This window comes from Musca domestica, unplaced genomic scaffold (genome assembly GCF_030504385.1).
Source record: "Musca domestica strain aabys unplaced genomic scaffold, Musca_domestica.polishedcontigs.V.1.1 1, whole genome shotgun sequence".
Taxonomy (NCBI): Eukaryota; Metazoa; Arthropoda; class Insecta; order Diptera; family Muscidae; genus Musca; species Musca domestica.
The window spans coordinates 34,667,293-34,682,922 of record NW_026712114.1 but is presented as its reverse complement, the minus strand read 5'-3'; the positions used below and the strand labels follow the sequence as shown (position 1 = coordinate 34,682,922).

Sequence of the window (15,630 nt, the reverse complement as noted above, 5' to 3'; positions counted from 1 at the left end):
TTACACCGAGCTCATTTTGCCAATATTGGCCGAATGGAATATTGGGATATGTTCAGCTCACGAACCATTTTCGGCCACTGCAACGCGGGTTTCGATCAAGTCGCTTCTTTACTTTTCGAACCATTTCTGCTGATGTTGCTGTTTTCTTCCGTCCACTTCCTTGACGTCGAGCTACGCTACCATTATCACGGTAACGAGCGATGGTACGAGACACAAAAGATTTATTCATATTTAAATGCTGGAGCGCTCTTACGATAGTCACTTGTGGATTTCCAGAAATCACATTATCACGCTTGAATTCCATCACGAATAACTTTTTTCTGGAAAATTCTCACCAAATATGAGCTGTTACTGTAATAATTTTAACGGCTGCCGGACGAGTGGCTTACAAATGACAGCAGCCTGAAGTTGGTTACAGTTTTTTCATCTCACCCTGTATAGTTTAAGGTTCAATTAGACGTATAATAACCATACAATATGAAACAGCTTGAACAGCTTAATGGGGTATAATCTTATGGGGTATAATTTAATTGATTATTTCTGACATACCATAACACCATACCCATAACGTTTTACCATGACTGTTACCGTAGATAACTATTGTATTTTGGTTTTCTGTCGAAGGCCTGATTTTTATTTATTTGTCATTTTCTATTGTATTTTGTGAAACCTGATTTATATATTTTTCTCAAATTCTGCAGGCTTGCCGTCAAGAATTCCATCGCCGCTTGAAGGTCTATCATGCATGGAAGGCAAAGAACCGTAAACGTACCACCATGGATGAAAATGAACGGGCCCCAAAGAGTGTTATGGAAGCAGGTATTTCTTATTAGACATTATCAAAAAAATATAACAAGCTTATTTGAATGTTTCCAATCTTTTACTTTCTTAGCTTCTAAGGCCCCGCCATTGGTACAACCTAAACAAGAAATTACAACTGCCCAGCATCGTTATTTCCGTATACCGTTTATGAGGGCCAATGCTCCGGAAAATAGTAAGGACAAATAAAGTAAAAATTGCCTTTATTTAATAAATGTATTTCAATTTGAATATTCTATAGCAAAACGTGGTTTGTGGTATGCCCACTTTGATGGTCAATGGATTGCCCGACAAATGGAATTACATGCGGATAAACCACCCATTCTATTGACAGCTGGTATGTGTAAACAATTATTGTGTTTAATATTATATAATGCATATTATTATTATTGTTGTAATTTTTATTCTTCACGTAGGTATTGACGATATGCAAATGTGTGAATTAAGTTTAGAAGAGACCGGCTTAACCCGCAAACGTGGAGCGGAAATTCTGGAACATGAATTTAATCGTGAATGGGAGAAACATGGTGGCAAACCATATAAAAATTTAGGTGCTAAATAAAAAATTCAAAAACTAAAAAAAAATATTTTTAAAATTTATTTTTTAGTGTATTATGAAAACAAAAATTAAGACACAAACATCCGTACATATGTATTTCAAATTTATAATTAAAAATTATAAAATAATAAAAAAACAAATGGAAATATTACCACATAACAGGAAATCTAAATTAAATGATAAGAAAACGAATTACAAATAAAAAGAATCATACGACAAAACAAAAATCAATCAAAGGGGGCATTAAATATTTTTACACATAAAACAGAAACAACAATAATACGTAGATAGTATACTTTATGTAGACACCTAAAAAAACATAATCCTTCCAATGACAACACGAAAATAATAAGAACATATGAAATGAATGTCTTTTAATTCCTAATACCATTAAAGAAATAACAAAATTTATACTAAAAAATTGTAAACAAAATAAATTGATATTTTCCTCGTTATGTAAAACCGGGCATTCTTTATTAGATTATTATTTATAAAAAGAATTAATCATTTCATTTCAATTTACACTGTATGTCTTGTAAGTATTATCATTAAACAATTTTACATATTTTTTTGTAATAATAATATTTTTGAATAATTTCCAATAGTTTATATCTTAAATATGATGCAAACAAAAATAAAACAAATCAAAAGTAATTAAATGAATGAATATCGATACTTAGTATTACAACAAAATGATATAATGGACACAAATGCATTTTATAAGGGATATAAATAAATTAATATGTCTATACAAAAAAACAGAGTTTTTGTTTTTAATTGGGTCTAACAGTCCAATTACTGGAGGAAAACATTTGTAGTTAATGGGGTTTTAAGAATTAGGATTCTGATAACTTAAAATATTCTGTTGAATGTTCTCATTAGAGGAGAATGAACACTTCTTTACAAGAACGTGTGTTAGTACGGCCAACTTGTTAAAACTAAACTTTCAAAAGTTACAACAAAATGTGCTCTTTAACCTTTGCTTGAGATCAGTTAGCAATCAATATTTCCTTTTACAATTTCCCTTTATTATATACTTCCGCTGTTTCGACAGTCAGGGAAGTATTTTGAACAAAATATTGCAAAATGTTGTTCAATATGAGAAAGCAAGTATAGAAAAAATTCCGGCCAATTGAAATAAAGTTTTTTTCCCGCAAATTTTTATTATCTCCGACAATAACAAAATATTTCTTTTTAAATGGTCTCAAAACATAACTTCATGGGTGTTATCTGGCTCTGAAATACATATTTCCTACCAAAAGTCTAATATTTCTTCCCAATTGTGTCCCAAATACAATTTTTTTGAAACGTTCCAAAATTCAATGTCGCTGCAGAAATTAGCTTATTTAATAATAGTAATGTTAATAGCATGGGTGCATATTACATAATAAATCGTAAAATATCAAAATTTAAGTGTTTAACCCCTTTTTTCATTAAAATCTTTAATCGAAGCAAGACGCAACTTATTACTCTTAAATAGTTGGCTTTTTACCTTTTAATTGACATATATAAAATCTTTAATATCTCCCCTATAAAATGACACCAATATTGTGGCAATCGCTTCATCCAATGCTGAGTTATTACAATTTTAATTAAGACTTGTCACAAAATACGCTTCCTATCGTCTTCTGTTTGCCTATTACTCGAGCCCATTTCAAGGAGGTTGCCATATTGTTTTGGTATGTTTTATGAAATAATGCAAAAACCTTAGCATACTTTTAGGCGTTCTATAGAATAGTGTGACAATCCACGAAAAAAACTAGTTTCTTTAATACTGGACCGTAATAAGGAAATATTGCCCTCCGCCAAGAAAGAAAGCGTAAACTTTTTATTTAAATTAAAAACAAACATTCCAACAAGTCACTACAATCCAATAGAAATAGGAAGTTTAGTATAAACTTTCCGGAACAGAGCATAGGCCCACGTTTCAACACGTTTCGATATAAACGGCATAAAAACAATCAAACCAATTAAAAAATAATGCATGGCAATTTTTGCACCAAAATCACAATATCGAGGAATAATGAATGAACAGATTCTTTTGCAAGGAATAATTTTATTAAAAAGAGACATTGTCACATAATATTGAATTTGATGATTTCTTCTTAAAAATTTGTCATGTAAATGTCGTATAAAGCCTCTTTTTAAATCACTTCAAGAAATCCACAACCTCTTCCAATTCTCGCTGACGTGCTTGTTTTTGGGCCCAACGACTTTCGGCAACTTTCACATTGACCACCCAACGATCATGGGCTAAACGTATACCGCAAGCACCACCTTCATCGGGTAATATTTTGGGCATTTTTGAACCTTGCATGCCGCCCATATAATATGTAGCATCCGAACGTAAATGACGACGTTTAGCTGGACAAAGTTTCCCACCCTTGGGAAATGGAGGCTCTGACAGGTACAACTTCAGGCAACCCTGATGGAACAAATGGCCGCAATATACACGTTCAACATACGAGTCTTTGTTTTCGTCCTTCTCCAAATCATTTGGGTTACGAGGTAATACCAATTGTCCACATATAGGGCATTCCTCCATATGAAATCCTCTTGTCGCCTCAAGGCAAAACTTTAACGCTCTATAAAGCGAGGGTACTGGTTGAAAATCGGCTATAGTTTTTCCTTTGGGCATACGCAACGGCGGCTCTACGCATTGACGAGCAATTTCACGTGATTGGCCATTTAAATATCGCAACAAAATGGCAGGAAGATTTGTTTCCTGCTGTTGCAATTCAACACAATGTTGCGGATAATCATCAGGTACCACAGCCTTTAATCGGTAATAATACTCCCCACCTTTAGCGGTGAAATGAATCGCACTTGCTTTCTGTTTCAGCTTTAACTGGTCCGCAGTTGCTTCAGGTCCCAAATCTTTACGCAATTGCTGTATCTCATCGAAACATACGCACAGCGGGTTATCTTGAACATACTGTTGCAAAAACTTGAGAACCTTCAGACACTGAGGTTTTCCCAAGAACTCTTGTTGCAATTGTTTTTCGCAAACACTTGTCAAACCTTGAAGAAACTTATCCGAAAGAGTTTTGCTTTTCAATTCAATTAGAACCGCTTCTTTGGGATAATCGTTTGGAAAACGAAGACACGCTGTAAGTTGACGATAGAACTGATTCTCGTGGATATCAACACGTATAAAGGGCGCTGGGGCAGCTGCAGTGCACGCAATTATTTTTGAGTTGGGAACAACATTTTCACAAAGTTTACGTACTTCATCAATTTCAAATTCAATAATACTCATAATCTGGTGAATGAATAAAGTGTTGAAATATTCCAAAATCTGAAATTGCCCGTCTTTTTGTCTTTTTCCAGAAAAAAGAAAAAAATTGAAGTAAAGTAATTGAGACTCTTCTTCTTATCTATTCTTCTTCTATTCGTATTTTGTGGCATTTCATAAAGTGATTACAGAGCCGCACTAAAATCTTGCCGCCGTTTTCCATTATAATTTGACATTAATATGCCAAGCCTTTAGTACAAGTTGGTAAAAAAGTAATCAATGGTACTTAATTTGGTATTGGATTAAGGCATGGTATGACTAAGAAGGTAAATTCATGTAATCATAAGTTTACATTTTTTTTTCAAATTTATACATTTGACATCTCATTGTCAAAATCATAAATCCATTGAATACACACAATACCAGATTAAATTACATGAAATGAGGTTACCTTTATTTCATTGTTCCATAGGTGAAGGGATAGAGCTGGATTCCTTACATTTAATATTGAAATCTCTGTTGGTATCTGGAATTGAGATATGGGGGTGGTGTTGGAAGAGTGTACTATAATTGTACGAAAAGAACAAATAGTAGAACGACAACAAATACAATATAGTGGACAACAAAGTGGAATGATTTTTCTGACGTTAAACCAATCGTGCTGTGCATGATTGCCACATTTTTTGTGCACGGTTGCCACATTTGGTAAAAGTCTATTTAAATTCGTTCCATTTATTTAATCCCTTTCACATTGACTATGAGACAATGCTTCGTTTTTATGTCATATTCAACATTGTGGCCAAGTTCTTTTTTGTGAATTTAATAAAATCATTCCGTTCGATTAAGTCAGCATAGCTTCTATATATATATGTTTCACCGATTGAAGTGCCTTTGTAGTCTTCGCTTATTAACAATTTACAATTTACTTCACAGAAATTCCAAAAATAAACGTTTATTTGTCACGGCCACCAGACATTTTATTTCGCCGGTCTATTTACCCAAAATTTTATAGGCTAGAATATACATCATGTTGGAATCATAGTACAACTAATTCAAGTTTACATCATTTCAAATTATGATATTTCGCTTTGCCTTCTTTATTATTTACCTTGTCAAATCTAAATTCATTTAAAAAGGGTCCCATCACGTATTTATATATACTATGAATTTATGAATATACGTTTTAGCAATGAAATGTAGGTATAATTTTGAATATAATTGCAAACATATGACTGCATAGGTTGCATTTTTTTATTGTATCATGAAGGAACTTTTGTTTTTACGGTTTCTAAACCACACATTAGAATTTAAACTAAACTCATGGCAACCCCATGAAGCATATGTTTCGCAAAAATAAGAAAAAAAAAATCCATTTGGTAGCCACGTTGTGATTCACCGAACGAAGAAGCAAAACGATTGGCATTGCTTTCTGTTTACGGAGAAATAAGGACATTTACTGCCGATTTCATCATCTTTTTCAATAAGAATGGTTTTGGATTTGGATCTCTTCCGCAGTGACAAGGGTGGTAATCCCGATGCCATTCGCAAAAATCAAGAAAAACGTTTCAAAGACGTGGCTCTGGTCGAGACTGTCATAAGTCAAGACACCGAGTGGCGTCAAAGACGTCATCGTGCCGATAATCTGAATAAGGTGAAGAATGTCTGTAGCAAGGTGATTGGTGAGAAAATGAAGAAAAAGGAACCTCAAGGCGATGAGGCTGAAGAAGTTCCGGCTGATGTCCAGCAAGATTTGACCGAACTCAATGCTGAGAAATTATCCCAGCTGACGGTGAATCAAATTAAAAAAGTTCGTGTACTAATTGACCAAGCCATGGCTGAAAACGAGAGACTATTGCAAGAAGCTGAACAGAAGAGGAATCAAGCTCTGAGGGAAGTTGGTAATCATTTGCATGAATCTGTCCCAGTATCCAATGATGAGGAAGAAAACAAAGTCGAGAGGACATTTGGCGATTGTACAAAACGTAACAAGTACTCACATGTGGATTTGATTGTTATGATTGATGGTATGAATGGTGATAAGGGAGCGGTTGTATCTGGAGGACGTGGTTATTTCCTAACTGGCCCCGCTGTGTTTTTGGAGCAAGCTTTGATTCAACACGCCCTGCATTTGTTGTACGCCAAGGACTATGTTCCTTTGTACACACCCTTCTTTATGCGCAAAGAGGTTATGCAAGAAGTGGCCCAATTGTCGCAATTCGATGAGGAACTCTACAAGGTTATTGGTAAAGGTAGTGAAAAGGCTGAAGAAGCTGGCACTGATGAAAAATACTTGATTGCGACTTCCGAACAACCAATTGCTGCCTATCACCGCGATGAATGGCTTCCTGAAGCTTCATTGCCCATTAAATATGCCGGTTTGTCAACATGTTTCCGCCAAGAAGTTGGCTCTCACGGTCGTGATACCCGTGGTATCTTCCGTGTACATCAATTCGAAAAAGTTGAACAATTCGTCTTGACCTCACCGCATGACAATAAATCTTGGGAAATGATGGATGAAATGATCAGCAATGCTGAAACCTTCTGCCAATCTTTGGGCATTCCATACCGTATTGTCAACATCGTATCGGGTGCTCTTAATCATGCTGCTGCTAAGAAATTGGATCTTGAAGCCTGGTTTGCCGGCAGCGGCGCATTCCGTGAATTGGTCTCGTGTTCCAATTGTTTGGATTACCAAGCCAGACGTTTGTTAGTACGTTATGGTCAAACAAAGAAAATGAATGCCGCTGTCGACTATGTGCACATGTTGAATGCCACTATGTGCGCTGCCACACGCGTCATCTGTGCCATTTTGGAAACACATCAAACAGAGACAGGCGTTAAGGTGCCAGAGCCACTTAAGAAATATATGCCTGAAAAATACAAGGACGAAATTCCATTTGTAAAACCTGCTCCAATTGATGTTGAAGCTGCTGCTGCTACTAACAAAAAGGCTGGCAAGGGTAACAAGAAAGATGCTGCAGCTGCTTAAATATTAAACCAAAATAAAATCCAGGAAATTACGCCCCTCTAGTTTAAGTACGATTTGAAAACGATAATTATGCATTTTCTTGTAATACGCTTAAACGGATAAATATTTTAAAACAATATCATTAGCAGTTTGTATGACAAAACAAAGGGAGAGATTGTTTCGAAAAGGTATTTTCTAAGTATTTCTAATTTATTATTCACACAAAATGTTCTCGATTTTTAAAGATTAACGTAAAATATACCAAGATATGTTAACTCCCGTTATTCATTAGCAGAGCGATATTAAATACATTTGGTATAAATAAAATGGAATAAAGGAAAATATAAATGAAAACTATTAAACGTGTGTTTCCTATCTAAAACTATCTAGTTATGGTCCAAAAAGTAGCAAGAAATTAAACTTAATAAGATATAAATCATGATTGATACAGGTACGGTATCATGTTTAAAACATGTTTTTGAAAATGTGAATAAAAATATATGCATTCATAAGTGTTTCTTTTGTTGCCGCTAAGAAGTATACGTGGATATGTTCCTTTGTAAAAAAGGGTTTTCACTCCACCTTTCTTTTTTATACTTAACGATGTTAGGATCATAGAGCCTTCAAACATTTTTCCAATCAGATATTCTAATCTATCTGAAACATCGTTTGATTTAATATTTTAATTTTAATATTTTTTATTTGGTTTTACAAGTCTTTACTCAGTATTTGCACTATTTTAAATCGGAATCATTCATTAACATAAGCCAAAATATTCAAAATATCAGTTTATTAGACTAAAGGTGTGAGTACATAAGCAGCGACTAGGCTTATTAATGCCAAATTAGAAAGAAAAACGATAGATGGAATTGCTAATGAACCCAAGTTTGAAATTTTTGTCGTGCAAACACTAAAAATGATCATTGATGATAAAATTGAAAAAAAAAAACTCCCTATCTCAACAAAAATAAAAAAAGACTTACCACAATTCAATTTTTGTCTGTATTTCGTATATGCTTAACTATTCTATGCAATAAATAATGTTAATAAATTAAAAAGAATTTTTAATTAAAACAGACAATCAGCCTATTTCTCGTCAGCCTTTTCCGTTGTTTCAATGCGGCATTTTGGCAATGCTTTTTTAAATTTCTGTATAACGTCATCGATATTTTTTACATAACGCATATTGAATATGCGCAACTCTTGGAGATTTTTTATTTCTTCAATAACTGCCAGACCATCGTCACTAATGTTATCACATTCCGATATTTGCAGTGACTTTAGTGTTTCCTTGAGGTGGACAAGGCCATTTAAACCATCCGATTCCAGGTGTTTACATTTGTGAAAGATAACGGTATCGATGTGATTGCAACCCTTGAAGTGATCCAACCCGATTTTCATTAGTGAGGCACCAGAACCATCAACAACTTTCACTTTGAACCTGTAATGTTCTGGAGGTAGTATGTTGTAGTCTTTGATAAGGCGGCTTGGAGCATCTACCGTACAAATGCCGCCACCGTTCTTTATAACCCATTCTGCACAAAGACGATCAGCACCCACTAATCTCTGTCGATCTATATCTACACGGTTGAAAGCAATTGCAACGTACGCCCATAAGTTTCTATTAGCATTGGCCGGATTTGTTGTTTGTGTATTGCAAATGTGTTTAGCTCCAAGTAAACTACATTTTAGAAGGTTTAGAGGTCTTCCAGCAAGCATCTTGCCAATGAAGTTGGAAAAGTTCGAAGTTTTTCGGTTGTTTTTAATGTAAAGAGTCAGCTGTTCTCTCTTTTTTTCTTTGCATTTTCTTGTGCACACAGTAAGCGAGGGTTGCCAATGTACATGCAAATATTCCATAATTTTATCCAATGCAATTTATGCCGGCCGGCACAATTGTGGTTACTTGAATATCTATAAAAATTAGATTGTATTCATTCATTTTTATACTCGCCTGGCATAAACCATATTGCCAGTACGAGCCCTCTCCTACAAACAAAGAATTGCCGCCAGAAAATTTGCCTAATATAAATTTGAATTATTTAAAAAATAATAAAAGAACAATGATGAAAAAATGCAAGGCAAGTTCAAACCTACCGTAAGTAAACTCGTCTAAATCAGGAGAATGTATCATGATAGAAGAATATAGGTAGACGCATCTACGCAGCTGCTGGGACAATGAACTGTCAAACCAATTTTGGAATTAAAAATGTTGAATGAAAAATTATTTAAATTTGTAAAAATTGTTGAAAAATGCATGTCTTTACAACCCACGATTTTTGTCGTATAAGAAAACATATAAAAATCTACTTATATTTGAAAATGAAATTTAAAATTTTTTGACATATCAATGCTCTCAAGCGTTGATGCATCTACCTGTATTTTTCTACCATGAGAATGCATAATCGAAAAAATAGACCACACAAAGACACGAGCATTTGCTTTGAAGACACTTTAATTTTTTTCCAACACATTAACAAGTGTCAATTAAAAAAAAAGGAATTTCCGACTTAAGACATATATGTACGTAACTTGCTGTAAGTTATTTTCATGTGTAAATGTTAAACGTATGTTAATATCATATTTTCTTTCGCGCTTTATTCTTTGAAATTATTTACCTTAAAGTATCTAAAGAGTTGTCAAGTTTTAATGTAAATTTAAGGGAGCCGTTATCACCACTCTATTCTTATAAAATAAAATTGATAATTTCGGACTGTTTCCTTGGCAACGGCTGTTTTGAAGTAAACAAATATTTTTTTCCAGCTAAAAAAAACTAAAAATTTTGTAGAGAACAGACAAATTATAGTTTTAGTTTAATTTAAAGCAGACAAAATGACGCACATTAAACGAAATAAAATAACATCTCACAATAAGGATACACGGTGGGATCGTATACGAAAGCGGCATGGTAGTGGTAATTCGGCTAATCTTAAATGCGAAACAGTTAAGCGTTTCATAGAGATCGACTATGTGGGAAAGAATCAACAAAACCTAATGAATGGAGCGATTAAGCCTGAAAATAAATTGGATCCTCTCTTGGTAATGGATTTAAGACATGAAATGGTAAGTCAAGATCATAATAACCATATCTCATTTAATAAAGATTTATTTTTATGTGTGTGCCTAAATAGTTCAAGCAAATACCAAGAAAATTACCCTTGGCTACGGTAGCTTTTTCGAAAAATTTAGACAAATGTAAATCCCATAATGTCGTCGTGGAGGAGCGTTATATTGAAAATCAATTACAACAATTTCGTCAACACTTACAAAAACAAAATCAACGCAATCGTCTTTGTGAAAAGAAAATCAATTCCTTGTTGATCGATAACCAAGGTATAATGGATAGCTTGGAGACATCACAGCGTCATATAGAGGATTTCTATAGTACGCCCATTGAAGCATTGCAGCAGGTAAATGATTTGTTCGTAAATGATTTTCAACTGGAATTGAAAACAATGGAAAGTGAAATTGTTGTTCGTTCTGAAAACATTCAGCTAGTGGATCAAAATCAATCCAAATTAGACAATAAAGAAATGGAAAATGATACTAAAGAGTTGGAACAACCAGTTGATGATATTACAGCAAGATTTCCCGAAATCCTTTTGTTTGATAAAAATTACCAAGTTCTTTCAAAAAATACTCGCGAGCGAACACCTAGTCCCCTTGCCAATACAGACGAAGTTTTACAACCGCTGAAAGAGAATCTGGAACAAAATAATGGCCTCCATCTGCGCTGTGTACGATTTGATGAGGATGTTAGCGTTTGCCAATTTCAAAGAGAACATTCAACTTGTTCCAATACCAGTGATGGTATAGACTCCGTAATATCTGAACTAGCTGAGGAAGCTTTGATGGAGCTACAACGGGAAGAAGAAAATGAACAATCCTTAAATATCTCATCTACATTGGAAGATGGTACTCTACTTAAAATCGATTCTTTGGATACAACATTATCAATTATGGGATCCAACAGTTCCGCCGCAAAAACCAATCCGATTAGTAGACACTTAGTTGTTGAAGGAAAAATACCAAACTTTATTAAAAGACCAAGAGATGAAAATCCTAAAAATATTTTATTTTCCATAAGCTCTGGTTCTACGGAAGCACACATGGAGGGGGATGATTTATCTTCCAATCAAGAACAAAATAAAATAATTGAAGAATTGTTTGAAATAAATGATCACTCTCGAATAACTGTAATGCGCAGATATTTTCTTAAATGGATGCATTTTACCCATGTCGAGAAAATCGAAAGGGAACATGTTGATGGACATGCTGATCGTGTAAGAAAAATTAACATATTTTTGGATAAAATACGTATGGAGAAAAGTCGTCGCAAAAAATGTGAAAAGCTACAACAAGCCGGGGGAGAAGATAGCGAGTTTACCTCTTCGATAGCGCCCACAAAACATAATACCGTTGAAAACTTGAAAATAAATAAGAAATATCAAAATAAGTTAGTATTTAACCTTCTGGTTCTACCTTTACACATTTCTTTTAACATTAGAATAATTATCGTTCTTTATTCACAGAATTAAAGTCCAACAGGACATCATCGATTTGCAGCGTCTGAAATTGGAACGTCAGGAACGAATTATTATGGAACTCAAATTAAGCAAATTATCGGAGGAAGCTAGAGAAGCCCGGATGGAATTGAAAACAGAATTGAAATCCGTTATACGTTCGGGAGATGCAAAATCGAAGGCTAAAGCCAAATGTCTGCAATTGATTGGCAATCTCCGCGATAAGGAAGACGAACGTTTAGCCAATTTACAATGTAAAGCTATGCTGATGCCCAAATTTTTGCAAAGTATGCAAGAAAGGGCACTAGAGCGAAGTATAAAGCATGAGCAGGCACGGCAACGCAGATTGCAAAAAGAAGCCGAAAGAGAGGCACAGAAAATGGCTCTGGAGGAAGCTAAGGTAAAATGAAAAATTTTATTAGGCAAAATTAAAACAAATGTTCTCTACAGCGCCAAGAAGATGAAGAAGCCAAGCGTTTGCGCATCGAGGCCCTTAAGGAAAAAAGACGTCTAGAGAAGATGGCTAAAATCATTAAAGAACGTGAGCGACAACGTTACATAGAAAATCAAAAAAAAGCTCACGATTTCTATAGACGCTTGCTTTTGAAACGCATCGGCATGGAGGGTTTTAAACGTTTGATACAACGTAAGAGGGATAATATACGAAAATGCGAAGACTTGCGACATTCTCTTTATAAGAGAACCTATTTTCAAGCTTGGTTTAGTATCTACCGCATTCTTAAAGCTCGTCGTTGTCAAAAGGCTGACGATTTTTATGAACAACTTTTGAAGAGAAAATATCTTCACTTTTGGCAATTCTATGCCGAACAGGAGCGAAGCAAATATCATGTAGCCGTAGATTATCACGAATTGAAATTGACCGAATCAATGTTTGGCAAATGGTTTGCTTACACTAAACGCATGAAAATGATTGAAGAAACCAAAATGAGACAGGCCACAATGCATCATGAATGGTGAGTAGCAAAGAAATCCGATTTAACGGAAATTTAATGTTTTCTTTTTGGTTGAAAAGAATTGGTTTTTATAATGATAGATCAAGGGAAAAATAAAATATTTCCTGTTAGGAAAATTAACATTTTTGTTAAGAAATATTTAATTTAATCCCTGATCATGATCAATAAAAAATAACAGAGTTCTTAACATGAGCATCAACTATGATGGGAATATTCTTGTTAAGAAACATTTAATTACATTCCTAATAATTAATGATGAACAAAATGTTGAATTAATAAAAATAAAACTATTAAATTTAAAACAAACCAATGTTTCCAAGAATGTTGTTCAAATGAAATAAAAATTGTATAATTTTTTTTTTCAAAATTTTAGGCATTTGAAATGGAAAGTATTAGACTGTTGGCAACGTTTACCACAAATATTGCAGCTGGAGAAGGAAACCGAAGAAAGGAGACAACGTTGGCGTATGAAAATCTGGGAATTACTTCCAGATTATACACCTAATAGAGATGAATTGAATTTTATTTGAAATGATTTTATCTAAAACAACTAATAAATTATTTATCAAGATTCCTTTTTCTATGACATTGCTTTCAATTTGCTGCATATATAAAGCTACACCAAAATAGAATAATAAAATTTATCGGGAAGCGAATTACGAATCTATATAATTATGCGAATCTATATACGCATTTCTTTCTTATAGCCCCTCCGATGTTTGGTATTTCAATGACTTAAGATACTTTTTTAATGGAATCACTGACGTAGCCGGAAGGGCTAGAGCCCCTCTTTATGCACAATGGTTGCTTTCGGACATATTTTTATTTTCTAATGGTGGAGATTACGAAAAGTTTGGCTCGGCTGAACCTAACGCTATTTCACTTCCTCATGCTTAACTAACATTTTAAATTAATCTTTGTATTATAAAATCATCAACTTATTACAATAATTAGAGCTAAAAGGCATTAAAAATGTATTGCACACATATTCAATTTTTGTTTAAATTACATTTTTATTTTTGAACACTTTTTTCCCACGATATTTGATCTACTAAGATCTTTTTTCGCGTTTATTTTGCGAAATTTGTTTGTTTTAGCAACATTTTCCAATATGCTATTATTAGCGAATTTTTAATAACATTACGCAGATCCACGACAGGCACCCGAATGACACACATATGACAGCATATGTATGTTTTTCTAATAGAATATTTCTGTTCCTCTTTGTGTGCGTCCACCCATATATATTTTTTTATTTTTCAATGAAAATTTGATGGAAACGGCAACAGGTCAGGTTGGCCGAGCGGTCTAAGGCGCCAGATTTAAGCTCTGGTTCCCGAGAGGGAGCGTGGGTTCGAACCCCACACCTGACATTACATAACATGAACAAAATTAGAATTTTTGGCCATTTGCAAATAAAATCCACTAAGTTATGTGGAAATATATATAGAGGAAATAATAATAAATAACCATTTCATATTTTTTAGTTTATTTTAATTTCGCAAAGAAATGAAAATTTGAGAACATATTTTGTGTAATGAGCAGAAATGAGTAATCTCCATTTACTTTCATGGAATGAGTAATGCCAATTTTGCGGTTTTTTAGTCTTTCTGGCGAGTTTTGAAAAGGAGATAACGCAATTCAAGAACATGATTGTATAACTATTCACAGAAAATAAAACATGAGTTCATTTTTTGCTCAGAATATAAAACGACGTAGATGTGTAAAAAAAACAAACCACTTAGACGCATTTGGAATCATTGTACAAACAGAAAGTAAGTTTTAGTCCTGATTTAAACTTGGCGAGTTTACTGGCTAAAATTTTGTACTTGCCTGTTGTATTTATAAAAGACAATTATTTTTAGCAACTTTCTTTTCCATCGGCTGCTTTGTTTTAGTACCTGCAATAATGTGCTAGTTTTGCATTTTTTCGATACCATAAAGGGAAGAATCGCTTATCGTAGTAAAAACTTTTCATTCTTGAAGTTTTGGAATAGACCAATTGCCTTTTCTGTAATTTTCAATTATATTTTTGTATAACAGCTTTACCTATTTAGTATTCAATTTAGAAAATATTACAAATAATAAATATTACATACATTGGTGCAAAAACTTGCAAGCGATCAGCTGATTTGTCCAAACAAAAATACGTCCGCTATAGAAAAAAAAAAACAAATCACGTAAAACCTTTGTATTTTATAAAAAACTAACAAGAAAATAAGTTAAAAAATGAGATTTGCAGGTGATTGCAAATAAAAATTTGAAAAAACCAAGAAATAAACTGTCGAAGCTCCCTTTTCCACAAAATGGTTAAGTGACGACTTATAATTACAATTTGCAATAATTGTTACAAATTTATGGTAACGAGATAGACCTAATGTTGCAAAATTACAAACAACAATTTAGTTATTTAAATAATTTTATACAGATAATAACCATTGAACATTTATTCTATTCCAGAGCCTCCAGGGCTAAATCACCGCATTCGTCATAGAGTTCTGTTTCGTATAGAGAAACATTCCGATCGCTTTACATTTTCGGATCACCGCATTCGA

At 33.7% G+C, this 15,630-nt stretch overlaps 5 protein-coding genes and 1 non-coding gene across 10 annotated transcripts in view; 4 read left to right on the top strand and 2 right to left on the bottom strand.

Annotated features, from left to right (window-relative positions):
• Positions 1-2,037, top strand: part of LOC131802249 (myosin heavy chain 95F) — a 55,479-nt gene extending 53,442 nt beyond the window's left edge. For all 3 annotated transcript variants that reach the window (XM_059122147.1, XM_059122135.1, XM_059122140.1), the window contains 4 exons: positions 702-819; positions 893-994; positions 1,061-1,156; positions 1,236-2,037. In XM_059122147.1, coding sequence (XP_058978130.1) covers positions 702-819; positions 893-994; positions 1,061-1,156; positions 1,236-1,381 — 462 coding nt within the window. In that variant the 3' untranslated portion in view covers positions 1,382-2,037. The remainder of the gene's footprint in view (positions 1-701; positions 820-892; positions 995-1,060; positions 1,157-1,235) is intronic.
• A 1,377-nt stretch (positions 2,038-3,414) lies between these two features.
• LOC101897073 (uncharacterized) lies at positions 3,415-4,791 on the bottom strand. The gene has a single exon (XM_005190668.4). It carries the CDS (start codon positions 4,635-4,637, stop codon positions 3,528-3,530), a length of 1,110 nt encoding a protein of 369 aa, XP_005190725.1. The 5' UTR covers positions 4,638-4,791; the 3' UTR covers positions 3,415-3,527.
• Positions 4,792-5,972: 1,181 nt separating this feature from the next.
• LOC101896902 (serine--tRNA ligase, cytoplasmic) lies at positions 5,973-7,943 on the top strand. The gene has a single exon (XM_005190667.4). The coding sequence runs from the start codon at positions 6,100-6,102 to the stop codon at positions 7,600-7,602; it is 1,503 nt and encodes a 500-aa protein (XP_005190724.1). The 5' UTR covers positions 5,973-6,099; the 3' UTR covers positions 7,603-7,943.
• Positions 7,944-8,569: 626 nt separating this feature from the next.
• Positions 8,570-9,423, bottom strand: LOC131802248 (ATP synthase subunit s, mitochondrial-like). The gene has a single exon (XM_059122123.1). The coding sequence runs from the start codon at positions 9,298-9,300 to the stop codon at positions 8,668-8,670; it is 633 nt and encodes a 210-aa protein (XP_058978106.1). The 5' UTR covers positions 9,301-9,423; the 3' UTR covers positions 8,570-8,667.
• Positions 9,424-9,538: 115 nt separating this feature from the next.
• On the top strand, positions 9,539-13,646 carry LOC101898802 (uncharacterized). 3 transcript variants are annotated; one of them, XM_059122115.1, is made up of 6 exons: positions 9,539-9,676; positions 10,406-10,641; positions 10,710-12,034; positions 12,111-12,501; positions 12,552-13,075; positions 13,449-13,646. In XM_059122115.1, the coding sequence occupies exons 2-6, from the start codon at positions 10,411-10,413 to the stop codon at positions 13,603-13,605; spliced, it is 2,628 nt and encodes an 875-aa protein (XP_058978098.1). In that variant the 5' UTR covers positions 9,539-9,676; positions 10,406-10,410; the 3' UTR covers positions 13,606-13,646. The 3 variants fall into 3 exon arrangements, with proteins under 3 accessions (XP_058978098.1, XP_019894897.1, XP_005190736.1); XM_020039338.2 differs by lacking the exon at positions 9,539-9,676 and having other exon boundaries at positions 10,301-10,641; positions 10,710-10,988; positions 11,073-12,034; XM_005190679.3 differs by lacking the exon at positions 9,539-9,676 and having other exon boundaries at positions 10,301-10,641.
• Positions 13,647-14,364: 718 nt separating this feature from the next.
• TRNAL-UAA (transfer RNA leucine (anticodon UAA)) lies at positions 14,365-14,448 on the top strand. The gene has a single exon. It is a non-coding gene; the product is annotated as a tRNA-Leu (tRNA).
• Positions 14,449-15,630: the final 1,182 nt, after the last annotated feature.